Below are 14,725 nucleotides of genomic sequence, written 5' to 3'. Positions count from 1 at the left end.
AGCCACCCCTACCGCATCGTGGCTTCGAAAGCACCCCTGGCTCAATGGTGTACGCAGACGTGCTATCTATAGAGATACGTCTATCTAGACCAGAACCTTCGGGTAGACGTTTTACGAGCAAGAGCGCTCTCCGTTGCTCGTGAGCACTGCACGAACAAAGCGAAGAGCAAGTGACGTCGACGGTTGTGAATGGAGTGGGGAGCAACGCTAGTGGTGGGAGTGTAGGCTCATAGATAGGCATGTTTGGTACTTTCGTAAGGCATTTCGTACGATCGTTGCTGCTTTTTCAGGCAGGGCGAACACTACTGCATTCGTATAGTGGCCCCACCAAAGAATTGTTGCTCGAGTCGGCGTACCTTACTGCTCGAATATCGCTCAGTACTCGAGCTTGTTGAGCATTTCACATAGAGCAACTTTGAGATCATCGGTTCTGATTTAAAGTGTTCATCACTCAAACGATTAGCTACATAATTCGTGATCATCGAATCTTGTCAAACCCAGTCTGTCACGCGATTACAATTTTCTCGAATTTGAGGCTAGAGCGTGGTTTTATACGCGTAAGAGAACAAAGACGATCAAGTGCATTGGAGGACCGTATGTGCGCCGGCGTACGATGCCGTCCTGACGTAATAACGTTACGTCAGAACGTAGCTCGTGGCACGCAAGAGGGATAGTACGCGTGGGTGTGCTGGAAAGGAAGATAGGAAGAAGTAGAGTGGGGGTGGAACGTCAATAGGAGAATCTTTCGCGCGTCGGTAGGTGGGGATAGCTTAGGGGTGAAGTGAGCGTAGGGGCGAGCACTTGGGGTGGTGGAACCAGGATCGTAGTTACAGGGTGTACCTAGCGAGTGTCCCTTTTAAAATTCGTTTCGAATTTTTTCCTTTTTTAAAATGCACTTTAATTTTCGGAAATGTTTAAGTACTTCATATAACATTGTTAAAAAATCTTTTCGAATAGAAGTTTGGCCTTTCCTTAGACAAATTTGAGGTTGAAATTGAAGTTAAAACGCGGCAAGTCGCATCGATCGATTTAACTTGGAAACTTGGAAAAAAATTTTTTCAGAATAATTGTAATATTTTAACTTAAAAAATGTAAAATAGGTGATGTTTAATTGGACTGTTCCTTTAACATAGTTGAATTGTGAATTTGTTGTTTTTATGGGGCCCCTCTGTCATATGCCCTTAGCTTTCACCGTGGCTACGTGACTGGTGAGAACGTCACGCTAGGGGTAAAAGCTGGCACAGGACGGTTCGGTTACGTTCGCATACATAGCTTTCGGAGTGCCCGACTGAGAAGCCTCCGGGCTCAAATAATTCAATGCATTTACTATAATTATCACGCTGAAATCTATCGATCGGCCGACGCTTCGCTTCCTTTTACGTCCTACGTTCAAAACATTGTATCATGCTTTACTAAATGTACCACCCCTTTACCCTGAATAAAAATCTACCAATAATATCTTTCATTTAAAATTCGAATTATAACCTTTATTATATCAGATGCATTCCATAAATTTAAGTGAAATAATTTTTATATCATGTATAAATTATTGAAATTATATTCTTAAGGTGTATCGAGTACTACAGTATTCCAATATATAATTCAAGAGTGGTGTAGGGTACCGTTGTTTCAAATGCTGTCAAATTTCATTTTGGAACAAGGTGCACCTGCTATGAAGCCCCTTCTGGCAACATCAGTTAGCTTCGTTTCTGGATCAAAACAAGTCCTGTCCATCTAACCAAACCAAGCAGACAAACACGGTCTGAATCTGAGCCGATTTCGAAGTTGCTCTATGTGAAGTGCTCAAACGAACTCGAGCACGGAAAGATATTTGAGCAGTTAGCTACGCCGATTCGAACTACGGTTATTTGGTGGGGCACTATATGAATGCAGTAGTGATCGGCCGTCCTAGAAAAAACATAGTGATCGTACGTGCTGAAAAAAGTAACCGATGATACGAAATGCCTCACGAATGTACCAACATATCTACCTACGAGCCTACACTCTCACCACTAGTGTTGCTCCCTAATCCATTCATAACTGTCGACGACACTTGCTATTCGCTTTACTTGTAGCAGTGCTCCTGAACAATGAAGAGCACTCTTGCTCGTAAAACGAGCGGCTTTGCTCTAAATTATCACTATAGTTAACAACACATTCGTTTATCGCATGTTATGCGAGACACCGTTAAACTATATCACGTATGTTTAAACCAATCTTTTATGCTTCCTATCATGTAAAATTAGGCAAAATAGGTAAAACATTTATTCGATTAACAAACGTAACTCTTGAATTTCCCGCTTAAAATGGGTACCAAACATCTTTACTATACAATTTTTCTAGACTTCCTAATAATTTCAAAATTATTACAGTTTCGTCGTAACTTACGATGAATTGAAACTAAAATTATAAAATTCGAATGACTTACCATTTATCGAAGACTTAAAGTACAGTGAAGATGAATAGATTCCAAAAAGAATTTTTCGCATAGCGAAATAATCACGTTCACAAAACAAACGCAGTCTGCCGAGGCGAATTCGAATTGTCTCGATTCTAACATTCGATTACTTCGACTCTCGAATTCGCTTGCGATTCTTGATTAATCACATACAATTCGATATTCTGATAATCGATTCTAGTAAGAATTTTTTAGTTACTTTCAATGTAATTGTTAATTATTGTAAAAATTGAAATATTTGATTTTGTAATCTAACTTATAATTGTATTGACTTTTCTAAAAATAAAAGAGAAAAATTATTTTGTAAAATGTTCAATCATCGACGTGTATTAATTGAAGTGTTACACATTGCATAACCAAAAACCAAAGAATTAAGTAGAAGAATCATGTTACGAACACCAATAAACAAAAGATTGATCTGCAGTGCCTTTTTTCCATTTAGTTCTTCCTCTGAACATGATTCTGAGAAAAAATATTCATTACAAATTATTCGCAACACAGTCCAAAAGTACAGGTGTTATTTTTATGATGAGTAAGGATAACCATTTAATTCATGCTCTAAAGAAAAATATTTGTTTCCTTTTTATGAGACAAATTATCATATTATCATATTATATATGTTCTGAACAGGGATGGAAATCGAACCAAAGAGCTACAATCAGTATTCAATACAACAACTGCAGGTGTTGCAACAGGATTTATTTTGGGTGCATTATCTACAGTAACGCATACAATAGAGACTTTCAAGAAAGAAAATCAAGCCACCCTGTTTAAAGATAAATTTGAACCCAAAAAGCTACTGCAACAGAAAATAAGTATGAACATGTTAAAAGGAGGGATACCATTTGGAGCAAAACTTGGAATGTTTTGTTTCTTATTCTCGTAAGACACAGAAACATTAAATCTATAATATAATTATACAAATGTGAATTAATGTAACATTCTTCATCAGGAGTATGTCAACATTCTTATATGTATACAAAGGAAAGTTTGATATAATGAATCATACCATTAGTGGTGCTATAACAGGTTTCATATATAAAGTAAATATGGGCTTGAAGGGAGTAATTGCAGGTTCTGTCCTTGGAACTATATTAGGTACTATTTCTGGCTTTATGTCAGTAATCATATTATACATAAGCGGATGTGAGATGGAAGATATGTACACAGCAGGCAACAGATTCATGGTTGCAAGACGACAGTAAGTCCTTAAAATATAATTTCATAATCTTCGAATTAGAAGCTTTATTTATACTGCATATTAGCATTGTGAACTATATTCTGTTTTTTTTAGGAAAATAAAAGAAGGTTCCGAGGCATTGTTGCAAGAGGAACACAAGAAACTACTTAAGCAGATACAGAAGTAAATTAAATATATTCAACAGAGAAGCAAAATAAATAGGAATTTTAAAGATAAAAATTTAATAACGGATTACTATGTTTCATCAACATACATCTATTAATTTTCATAACTATTACATCAAATGTTATGTAACAATATTTATACAGATAGCAATAAATACAAAAAAAGAAAGAAAAATAATTCTGCTTTCTAGTTACATCACAAAAGAAAAAACACGCCTTCTAACCGCGTCTTATATTGTTATAAATTTTTTAATTATATATAATTTGAATAAATAGAAATAACATTTTCATATAACGTAATCAATTATCATTATTAACATTCTCTATTTACATCCTGGTAATACTTTATGTGTAAACAAATGCAATGTAAATGAAACACAATGCATATTGACAAATTTTAGATACAGAATAGGCCTGGTATTCAAACAAAAGCAATGAAATTTTCATTCTAATTTTGCCTTAAAATATGAAAAATGTGTGTATATGTGTGTGTATGTAGGTGTACGCGCATATATAAATAGTTTTTACATTATAAAATGAATAATACTATTGAGTGAAGTGAAAAGCAAGATAAAGCATATTCATGAAGGAGGAACATAACGTACGTACGCGCGCGCGCGCGTGTGTGATGCGCACACATATACATATATCTTATTGGTGCAACTCAACAAATTATAAAAATCTCTTTATTTAAATCTCTTGTTCTGAAGTTCCTAAATCTTGAACCTTGGTTAAACGTTTTGCCCCTCTGCCTGGTGGACCCTTAGGTTTTGCAAATTTTGGCTGATGTAAACTGATTTTTGGATGTAACTCCTCTTGTAAAAATCCTTCAGTTAGTTCCCTTCCATCATCTATTTCAAGCTATATAATCAACATATTTCAAAGGATAATTATTATATTGCATTAAACACCAAAAACACATCATGTGTTTTGTGAATGAAACCCAAAAAGTAAATTTAAAAAATTAAAGCAAAAATCTAGAATTTCATAGGCCTATTCTGTAAGCTGAATATATCTTAAACGTATATCTTAAAATCTTAATTGCAATTACATACCCGTCCAACGATCAAATCACCGTGCACTCCTTAGAAACCTATTAAATTCTCTATGAATAAATCATAACAAATAATAAATATGTATGTATTAGATAATACCTTATTGAAGATTAAAACAACAAACTGTAAGATTAAATTGCATAATACTTTATTGTTTGTAGCGTGTTTAGTATTGGCAAGATATACAATTCATTCAATCATAATGAACCTACAATTATGTACTAACAGGTTGGAAAACAAAATTACACTAAAAACTTACAGAATAGGCCTGGCACAATATATTGTAAATTGAAATATGCCCAGGCTATAGTGTGCATTACATCTAAATATGGAACACATTTCTCTTCATTAACAATTTTTGAGCATTTCGCAAAAAGCTTTTCCTTTTTCTTGTAACTAGTATAGAAACGTGTGCCAAATTCTATGTTTTTTCCATACATGTTAAAGAAATAGAACAAGAGGAACTTAAGTTGGAATAGTTTTTATAAAACTATAAAAAGTAAAAAGCTAATAAATTATGAGTATATCCAGAGATTCTGAGTTTTTGTATATTTTTTAAAAATCTCACACTGCGAGACCAACTTTTGCACTTACGCAAATACAGAGTGCGACCGAATAACATGTACAAGCGGGCACGAGGTGATTCCTTATGAAAAAATAAGAACAAAATATGGAATAAAATTTTTTCATTTAAGGCTTAGTTTTCGAGAAAATCGAGTTTGAATATCCGAACGTACGTATGCTGTTACAGCTAAGTTACGGTTCATCGAGCCGTTGTTCCTTAAAAGTCTTCTGTGTATTTTTTCTTGAACTCAGTAACTTTTAAATGCTGTGTAGACATTGTTTACAAACACTACACGCGTTATACGTTACTCGATGAACCGTAACTTAGCTGTAACAGCATACGTACGCTCGGATATTCAAACTTGATTTTCTCGAAAACTAAGCCTTAAATGAAAAAATTTTATTCCATATTTTGTTCTTATTTTTTCATAAAGAATCACCTAGTGCCCGCTTGTACATGTTATTCGACCACACCCTGTATATGTCAAAATATATTTGACATCAAATGAAAATTGAACACGTTTTACGTTTTTTATTTATTACAAACTACTGTTCACTGGGATGAAAATAATTTCCAAGAATTTGGCGCACTTCATTACCATTATTAAAATTAGGCCAAACTCTTTAAGTTGTTCATTTGTGTCTTGGACGAAAATTTTTAAAAAGTTTATAAAAAGCTACGAGAGTTAAAAAAATACAGATCACGAAAAATAGAATGCCTCTCAAGTATCTTGTTGCTGGCTATTAGGTTATAGGTCCCATTTGCTATACACTTTATATGAGGAATATATGCAAGAAATCTAAAAATGCAAGATATTTTGAAAGATATTAAGAAATTATCACAACATTCACTACTTCATTTAAATGATTAAATCAAAATTCAATTCTCGTGATAAAGTGATAAAAAACGATAAAATGATTAGAAAATGTTCTACCTGCACGATTTTCCGATTATACAGCCAATGGGACATACCAAGATCAGTCTTCATACATATATTTGTGAAATCTAATGTTCTGTATCATTTACAGTAGTTAACTAGTTTATCACTAGCTTGTTTTCGAAAATGATAATTCTGTGCAAAGAAAATATATCCACAAGTTAGTGTGGTATTTGCACGTATTTATCACTTGTCTGCTATATTTTCTTATTATTTATATTACGCAGAGCAGTTAGGTGAGTGGCAACAGCTAACTAGAGCACATGGAATTTTCCCTAACTCTCTAATAAATCACATAAGGTATGCAGGTTTACCACAGATATTTGTTTGAAACACTCTACACTATAATCACTAATTCCTATACGAGTGTTCGAATGAATTTGAAAGTCAAGCCTTCGAGTTTCACCTAATAAAATTACTAATACAAAAAATGAGACTTAACAATACGAATATCACTTTTCACTTGGACTAGGAACTAATTCACAGAGCCGACTTACTGGATTTTTTTCACCGCTTAGGACGTATAAACATTGAAAGTATAGGAATTATATAAACTATAAAAAAAACATGAATAAAGTTAAAGGAACTATATTGACAAAAATACGAAACTTTCACATGGATTTTCGTGTCTGTTAGACATTGAAACGCAATTAAAAAATATAAAATCCAATGGAAGGCTTCACTTTCAATGTCAAGCAACTGAATCTCACCTCATGTACTTCTTTTATGCTATTCTCTTTACGAATGAACAATTATCCATTACTGCATGGATTCAACAAGAACTGTATCTTCAAATGGAATTCTACATATTGCGAATTTCTCAGTTATATCAAAAGGTATTTTCAATAAGACCTTAACATGACAATTTTGCTTTTTCTTTAAAATTTAGAAAAATACATCGTTTGGTCTACTCTGAATCGCTACATTGGGTATACGTATCACTTTGACCAATTATTTACTAAATATCAATAAATATATCGCTAATTAATAAAAAATGTATCTCTGTAAAAGACGCACATTAAATTTTTTCTTTAAAATTACCTCAAGAACAAGTGTAATTATATATGTGCTAATGAACGAAGTATTGGAAACAAATTACACTGTTTTTTTTTATATACTACGTAACACATTCAAACGTCAATATTGTATTATCACAAATTCAAAATTTACGAAGGAAGAGATATTCAATGTTGTTGCAAAACGTCTGAAATATTTGAACATGTAAGAAACATTTAAGAATAATAATGGCAGACAAAGAGCGTAGAATCGGTTAACTTAAGACACAAGATCGCTTCTGCTTTGATTTTTTCTCAGGTATAGATTGAGGAGGAGCATAAGGCGTTGATGGAGTTGCAGGAGTTATTGCGGCTGTTTCTTTTACGGTTGGAGGATCTTCCAACATGTCTGCCAACTCCGCACCACTATTTACTTCCAACTAGGATTCATCAAATTTTTACAAAAAAAAAAAAAAAAAAAAAAAAAAAAAAAAAAAAACAAAAACAAAAACAAAAGGAAATACTTTAATTTCAATATTAATCCACATTTGGAAAAGAATAAAGTCTAAAAGCAAAAGATACTTCGGAATACAACGAAAAGAAATTAAATAGTTACTAATATTGGTACATATTATGGTACACCACGACGATCTAATACTAATTTTACAGAAAATATACTCCTTACCAATAACAAAAGATGAACAAACAATCCTGTTAAGATGTTCATGCATACACAAAACCAATGGAATAAAGTAAATTAGAAGACATGGTCTATGTTAAGAACTTTTGTCTATCTACTTACTTTTTTCGTTATGGTCACTCCAAGTGATTGAATAAGTTCTAAGAGAGGTGCTTTACATGATGAATACAACATTCTTTCCTTAATACTGCAACTATATCCTGGCATACTATATATAAAAACTGCAACATATATACATGTATAAATATACAATATTGATTGAAATACTGTTACTACTATTTCTGTTACATACCTACACACTCCATATAATCTCCTTCGTGTGTATGCTTAAAATTATAAAGGTGATATCTGCCAGACTTAGCTGGGACGTTTCCTGGTAATTGATCCAGGGAAACATCACAAGCCATGACTAAATGTATTTTTTTTTCCACTAAATCTATCATTAACTGAACATATTCATGTATCCCTTTACCAAGCTCTGCGATAGCTTGCTTTGCCTCGTCCGTTACAGGAAAAGCAACACCACTCAGTGTTTGATGTCTCGTTTCAACACTATAATCTGTACTAACTGTATTTTTCCTAAATTCTGCTAATTCTTCTTCTGCTGTAGTTAAAGGTGCTGGAGCGGCATCATTTCTCTTATACTTATGATACCCTTCTAAAGTGATATCCTCTGGCACTGTACCATGCAATTCATCCTTTATAGATGCTGTACCAAATTCTTGTTTCAAGGTAGCTTTAGTTGACGCATATAACATCTTTTGTCTCACTGGTGCAGTATCAGGTGACCAGGAAATGAACAACCAGTCATAACCAGAATCAGGAGACTTACTATCAAGTCGATAAAGAATATATGCAGGTTGATTTTCAACAATCAGAGGTTTGATCATTTTATCATAATCATCTTGCCACTTGTTTACTGGTTTCGAGGAGGCGGCAGGCGTTAACTCTTCTACATAACAAAGACAACTCAATCATTTACAAAGTCTGCACAGAATCAAGAAAATAACTTACCATTCTCAATGGAAACTTTCAGAATCCGTATTTTACCGTCACGACATTTGGCAAACAACTTTTTGAGCGCATCATTCGCTGAAATAAACAAATCATTGTCACATCGTTTTAACACCATCACGAAAGTGAGGTTAATGATCGATTTAAATTAGCAAAAATTTCAAAAAGGTTGCTAAATGAAACTAATGTTACGATACAACGATCAACACCTTTGATTCCAGTCTGGTGTGACATGGTTCGTTAGTGATTTGAGGTTCGTTGAAAATATGGTAGAAATCTGGTCGTACAATCACACCGTTCCCTCGAGATTATCGAGATCCACCACCACAAACAGAGCGTGTAAATGACTAGAACGTGCGATGAAAAAAAATATCCAACGGAATCCGAAATCAAGAGAGACCGCTGATTCAACTTATTTAGAGAATTTTTCATGGGGTTCCTAGCAACAAAGGATCGCATATCACGCCAGTGAATGCTGACGAATGTTCTGTCAAGAATGCCTTAACGCAGTTCCAGTTTGTGATTTTTCTGAATAAACGACAAAGAGGAAGGGCAAGGGAGGGGAAAGAAAGAGAAAGAGAGAGAGAGAGAGAGAGAGAGAGAGAGACAGCAGGCAGACAGACAGACAAGGATAGATAATTACATCTAAATCACGAAACGTCGACTACCCGATAATAAAATACAAAATAAAAATCTAAATAATTTTCTAACGCCATTCTTGGTTTTTATTAAATTTTCTAACAAATATTAAAAAAAACATTTATTTCGATCATTTGTACATACTTGATTATCTTTTTGAATTAAAATTCCTATAATATCGTTCGCGTTCAAAACGCACACCGCATTTCGTGTGTTCCATGAGTTTCTTGAGATGGCGTGCTAGTACTGTCAGATGTGTGTTATGATTATTTCGATGTATTAAAAAATACGTATAATTTGATAGGTTTCACTTATATCTTAAAGTTAATCGTATCAATACCTTGTTAAAACGAAAGAAATTGTAAATTTATCGGAGCTTCGGATAGTATTGTTATGGAAACCGAGACACGGTCAGATTTATACGAAGAGTGGAAAAGACGGGTAAATAGTGCAACTTTTACCGCAAATGTTGCAATTCATTTTGGAATAAATCAAAATGATGACAGTGTAATAATGCAATTTATTATTGACGGTAGAGCAAAATAGTAAAATACATATGAGTGCTTGTAATTTGTTAAATTAGCGTTAATTGTTAAACTAATAAATATTAATTTTTAATGACTCATCGATGGAGTTGTTAAGTAGCGCTAAATTTATTTTTTCGCTTCAATGCAATTTTATTTGGTGATAATTATTGTAAACTTTTAAATTAGAAATAATATTACAGGCATTCCTTGGCCCACTTCCTCAAGGGTTCCTACGATTAGAAGAGCGCAATGCTCAACAACAACAGGAGGCAGCAGATCAACAAGCAGCTCTAGCGCTGCACCAGTTGCAAATGCAAAATATGCCAGCAATGCATGAAGCTCATGTTGGTAGACTTAGTGTAACAATTGTTCAGGTAATTTTATGATTTTAGGATATGTCTATATGAGTCAATTAAGTTGTCTTGTGCATGTTACATTAAAAGATACTTCTTGCAGGCAAGACTAGTGAAAAACTATGGAATGACAAGGATGGACCCATATGTGAGATTAAGAGTAGGTCATGCAGTATATGAAACACATACATGTTCAAATGGAGCAAGAAATCCACATTGGAACAAAGTTATTCAATCGTATGTATTTTGAATAACTTGTACCTTTAGATCTACTTATTGTATTATTTTTCTTTTATTATGCAGCTATTTGCCACCAGGAGTGACACAAATATATGTGGAAATTTATGATGAATGTTCTTTTGTAATGGATGAATTAATTGCATGGGGTCACATAGAAATTCCACCACAAGTTCTCCAAAAAGGAGAGACTCACGAAGATTGGTATATACTTAGTGGAAAACAAGGGGAGAATCAAGAGGGAATGATAAATTTAGTGTTTAGTTATACGGTAAAAATGGTTAATATATGATATATCATAGAAAAATATTCTAGTTATCAGTAATGGTCAATTAACATTTTATTCTATACCTTTTCAATAGACTAAATGCCATCCATATATGAGTGCACCTCCAGTTATGATGGTTCCTTCTTCAACAATGTTTGGTATGACACAATATGCACCAGTAAATGTTTATACAGCACCACCTACGGCTGTAGTGCCACCTGTTGTTCCCAGTACTCTGCCAAATGCAGAAGTTGAATTAAAACAGGTAATATATGAAAATAATATTTTTTAGTGTTATTAATTGTTGTAATAAATATTTTTTACAGATTTCTGAAATGTTCCCGAACATGGACAAAGACGTAATTAAATCAGTTTACGACGCAAACCACGGGAAAAAGGATATAACTATAAATTCATTGCTCCAAATGTGTGAATAAGTAACTTTCTATGCGAATCGCTATGTAATTCCAAAGGCCATATTTGTATTTTCTGCTATGCTGTATTCCTTTTAAAATGTAATATATTTGCAAATTATTGCCATGCATTTTATGGTATTTTAACGTCAAGTGACTTTAAAATAAGACAAAAATCATAGAACATATTAGGCGGGGAAAAATATTTTCTAAGAAAAAAAAGTATCTCTCTTGATGTAACATTATATGTATATATACCTACAGCCGGGGACAGAAATATGTAGACACCTTTCAAAGAATAACTTTTTTTAGAATTGGACCAAACGACTTGAGTTTTGTTAGGAAGTTAGAAGGATTTACTACATGACGTGTAAACAAATTTTTTTTAAATTGCAATTAATCGAAATCGCCAAGAAAATAACGATGGTCGCTTTTTATAACTTTTTTATCCGAGCCCGTAATGAATACTTAAAAAATACGTTTTGTATATTTATACCAGGTATATACATGTTAAAAATTTCGTCGAAATCGGTTGATGCAGAAACAAGCAATAGGTATCGAAAGATGTAAGAATCTTTAGATTTATTACAATTATAGGCCGAAAGTCGCGAAAAACTGCAATTTTCACCATCTTTAACCGTTTGTAGCTTGTAGCAACGTGAACATATGATGTCTATATTTATTTGACCTTGCGATGACCTTGAAAAGTTTTATGAAGGTTACGTTTAAATTTTTAAATAGAAGTCTATAATTTTTGTTACATATTCTCGTAGCTGACGTCAAAACTTTTTCAACACACTACCTACACGTGCATTTTGCACTAGCCAATGTTGAGCCATGGCTTATAATATATATAATATATGTAACATCAAAAGGGACTTTTTTTTCTTAGAAAAAAGAAAATATATACATATATATATATATATATGCATCGGTCGTCGTCGTCCATTCATTGATCCTTTTTACATCTTTGTTTTATATATATACAACAATAAGTAAAAGATTGAAAAGATTTAATTTTCTATATTTACATAGAATATTCTATTTTAGGTGTATAAAAAATATGTCGATATACAAAAATAAACACGTAAATTAACAAAACTTTTATGTTTAGGATCATAAATGGCAAATGGGCGAAAAAATTGTATTTATACAGGTTTAAGCAAAACATATATCGTAAAACACTAAAAATATTTGATTAAAATAAACTGGAATGACGTCTATATTGTTTCAGCTATACAGTTAAAAAACTGTTTGTAACTTTTCTATCGAATATAAAATACATTAATAATAAAGCTATAAATTGTTAAATACCTCAATAAATGATTAAAAATTATTTTTCCTTACCTTCACCTACCAATTAATACAAATTTTTAAACAATACACCTACATCACTTGTAGTGTCAGTCCTTTCAAGATTTAATTAAAAATATTCTTTGCTTTTTGTATTCCTAGACACTCTTAGTTGTTGCGTGATCCCCATCCCCAATAGTATTTTGTATTAATAACTTAGAATTTTTAAAAGAATGTTTAATTGCATCACAAACTAACTCGACCACATATAAAAATATGTATTTTGCCAATGAGGCAGATATTTTTTTATCGGCTCTGTTAAAAATCTAGCTAAGGGTACTTTAGTGGACAGCGCGGTAAGAATTGCATATATCCTAATGCGGCTGTATTTATCGTAAAATGGAGACTTTAATATGTACAAAATCAAAGCTAATCTTCGTCTAAAGAATTCTTTTTCTTCTTCTTTGCTAAACGACATACTTCTCGCTTCTTTGTTAATCATTTTTAAACTGCAAAAAGAATTGAGTTTTTATATGAATATTATAGCATTCAACTTTTTTCTATTGCACTATTAATAACAAGTTATTCACCTAAATATATCAACAACAATTGATAATAGCCATGGTGGCCAATGCTTCTGACCAGTGAAGGATATACATCCCAAATGAAACAGTGGTTTCATAATATAGAGAGTCTAAAAATAAATACAATATATTAAGAAATAAGTATTTTTCTGTGACTGTTATATTTAATTAAACTGAAACATATTTTTACCTCTGCTAACATTAGATTCTTTTCTGATGCAGAAGATCTATTCAAATTATCATTATTGCTCATGTTAGAAGGTAACGGTTCAAATGTACGCATAAATAACGAATTGACACCTCTGATACTTCTAACAACAGTGCCAGATCTTTTTAAGGTAAATCCTTCTTTTAATTTCTCATTATTGGAGTCATTCAACTTTTCTCTATTAATTGGCTGTATTGGAGGACATTTTGTTACCCGTTCTTTATACAGATGAACTAACAAAAGTCTTAACACAGTCCTAGAAGAAATTAATCCATATGCATGTCAATAATAAGAACAGAATCTTTACAATACGCTTTTTGTAGATACACTGGAACAAATATTGTATGACTTACTTAAATATTTGTATAACAGTTATTATAAACCACTTGCCACTGTGACCCCATAATTTTTTGGCAGAAATCTCAAATAAAGCTTCTGTGTATTCCACCACAGTCAGCCAAATTTTGATTTTTGATTCAAACTGGGGAAATTTAAAGTGCACACATTTCCCACTGCACATTAAGAAATCGTTAAATAGTACAACCAGATTTGACAGAGAGTACAGTAGCTCTGACACAAAAATGGAATTGCTGAATTGACCTGGAAGTAATTTGCTTATTGAAAATGAAAAGCAGGTTGTATTTGTAATAAATTTTACTTTCAATTCTATTTACATTTAAAATCTCAACACCTCTTTTTACATTTAAAAGCAATGAATAGTTAACAATTTAGCGTATGTAGCTACTAAAAAGATTATAATTAAAAAAGAAAATTGTTTTCAAACCAGCTGTGAAGTAAGGTAGACACTGAACCGTATTTTCCAATTCTGATAATAATTGTGGATTCTCTATAATCCATTTTCTATACGGTTCGAGCATTTTTAACATAGAAGTATTAAATTTATCAAACAGCATCCTGTTCCTTTAATAATCTAATGAAACCTCCAACGAGTAATCAATCGTAATCAACCATGCAGTATTAACATGTAACCTCTTGCGTTCATCGAAGATTATTGGCTCATTCCCATGGAACAATATGAAAGATTAATTTCATATTTATTTAAAAATTATGTTAAAATTTTTATTTATTTATAAAAGAAAGAATATTAAAAAAT

General features: G+C 32.6%; 4 protein-coding genes across 6 annotated transcripts; 2 read left to right on the top strand and 2 right to left on the bottom strand.

Moving 5' to 3' along the window:
- Window positions 1-2,670: 2,670 nt before the first annotated feature.
- On the top strand, window positions 2,671-3,844 carry LOC108573322 (RPII140-upstream gene protein). The gene is made up of 4 exons (XM_017935730.1): window positions 2,671-2,990; window positions 3,089-3,340; window positions 3,411-3,659; window positions 3,753-3,844. The coding sequence occupies exons 1-4, from the start codon at window positions 2,845-2,847 to the stop codon at window positions 3,823-3,825; spliced, it is 720 nt and encodes a 239-aa protein (XP_017791219.1). The 5' UTR covers window positions 2,671-2,844; the 3' UTR covers window positions 3,826-3,844.
- A 396-nt stretch (window positions 3,845-4,240) lies between these two features.
- Window positions 4,241-9,564, bottom strand: LOC108573305 (twinfilin). 2 transcript variants are annotated; one of them, XM_017935710.1, is made up of 5 exons: window positions 9,299-9,564; window positions 9,090-9,167; window positions 8,368-9,027; window positions 8,178-8,296; window positions 4,241-4,684 (listed from the first exon to the last, which is right to left on the bottom strand). In XM_017935710.1, the coding sequence occupies exons 1-5, from the start codon at window positions 9,321-9,323 to the stop codon at window positions 4,514-4,516; spliced, it is 1,053 nt and encodes a 350-aa protein (XP_017791199.1). In that variant the 5' UTR covers window positions 9,324-9,564; the 3' UTR covers window positions 4,241-4,513. The 2 variants fall into 2 exon arrangements, with proteins under 2 accessions (XP_017791199.1, XP_017791200.1); XM_017935711.1 differs by lacking the exon at window positions 4,241-4,684 and adding an exon at window positions 7,651-7,815.
- Window positions 9,565-9,956: 392 nt separating this feature from the next.
- Window positions 9,957-12,399, top strand: LOC108573293 (toll-interacting protein-like). Of its 2 annotated transcripts, none has more exons than XM_017935693.1 (6): window positions 9,957-10,169; window positions 10,456-10,629; window positions 10,712-10,845; window positions 10,912-11,125; window positions 11,208-11,378; window positions 11,440-12,399. In XM_017935693.1, exons 1-6 carry the CDS (start codon window positions 10,122-10,124, stop codon window positions 11,548-11,550), a joined length of 852 nt encoding a protein of 283 aa, XP_017791182.1. In that variant the 5' UTR covers window positions 9,957-10,121; the 3' UTR covers window positions 11,551-12,399. The 2 variants fall into 2 exon arrangements, with proteins under 2 accessions (XP_017791182.1, XP_017791183.1); XM_017935694.1 differs by having other exon boundaries at window positions 10,912-11,116; window positions 11,440-11,550.
- Window positions 12,400-13,001: 602 nt separating this feature from the next.
- LOC108573245 (peroxisomal membrane protein PEX16) lies at window positions 13,002-14,525 on the bottom strand. The gene is made up of 5 exons (XM_017935636.1): window positions 14,396-14,525; window positions 13,965-14,211; window positions 13,594-13,867; window positions 13,410-13,513; window positions 13,002-13,328 (listed from the first exon to the last, which is right to left on the bottom strand). The coding sequence occupies exons 1-5, from the start codon at window positions 14,523-14,525 to the stop codon at window positions 13,073-13,075; spliced, it is 1,011 nt and encodes a 336-aa protein (XP_017791125.1). The 3' UTR covers window positions 13,002-13,072.
- Window positions 14,526-14,725: the final 200 nt, after the last annotated feature.

This window comes from Habropoda laboriosa, unplaced genomic scaffold (genome assembly GCF_001263275.1).
Source record: "Habropoda laboriosa isolate 0110345459 unplaced genomic scaffold, ASM126327v1 scaffold134, whole genome shotgun sequence".
Classification (NCBI taxonomy): Eukaryota; Metazoa; Arthropoda; class Insecta; order Hymenoptera; family Apidae; genus Habropoda; species Habropoda laboriosa.
Note: the sequence above shows the minus strand (reverse complement) of the source record. Positions and strands in the feature narration are given on the sequence as shown.

Bases quoted from the DNA above. Each gene is read 5' to 3' on its own strand.
- LOC108573322 (XM_017935730.1), top strand. From the start codon at position 2,845: ATGTTACGAACACCAATAAACAAAAGATTGATCTGCAGTGCCTTTTTT. The intron at 2,991-3,088 runs GTAAGGATAACC...TGTTCTGAACAG, and splicing joins AGGTGTTATTTTTATGATGA to GGATGGAAATCGAACCAAAG. The intron at 3,341-3,410 runs GTAAGACACAGA...ATTCTTCATCAG, and splicing joins ATGTTTTGTTTCTTATTCTC to GAGTATGTCAACATTCTTAT.
- LOC108573305 (XM_017935710.1), bottom strand. From the start codon at position 9,323: ATGTCACACCAGACTGGAATCAAAG. The intron at 9,168-9,298 runs GTGTTGATCGTT...TGTTTATTTCAG, and splicing joins ACACCAGACTGGAATCAAAG to CGAATGATGCGCTCAAAAAG. The intron at 4,685-8,177 runs GTAAGTAGATAG...TTGATTATATAG, and splicing joins GAGTGACCATAACGAAAAAA to CTTGAAATAGATGATGGAAG.
- LOC108573293 (XM_017935693.1), top strand. From the start codon at position 10,122: ATGGAAACCGAGACACGGTCAGATTTATACGAAGAGTGGAAAAGACGG. The intron at 10,170-10,455 runs GTAAATAGTGCA...ATAATATTACAG, and splicing joins ACGAAGAGTGGAAAAGACGG to GCATTCCTTGGCCCACTTCC. The intron at 11,126-11,207 runs GTTAATATATGA...CCTTTTCAATAG, and splicing joins TTAGTTATACGGTAAAAATG to ACTAAATGCCATCCATATAT.
- LOC108573245 (XM_017935636.1), bottom strand. From the start codon at position 14,525: ATGCTGTTTGATAAATTTAATACTTCTATGTTAAAAATGCTCGAACCG. The intron at 14,212-14,395 runs GTTTGAAAACAA...AATTACTTCCAG, and splicing joins TCTACCTTACTTCACAGCTG to GTCAATTCAGCAATTCCATT. The intron at 13,329-13,409 runs GTGAATAACTTG...TTCTTTTTGCAG, and splicing joins ATTGTTGTTGATATATTTAG to TTTAAAAATGATTAACAAAG.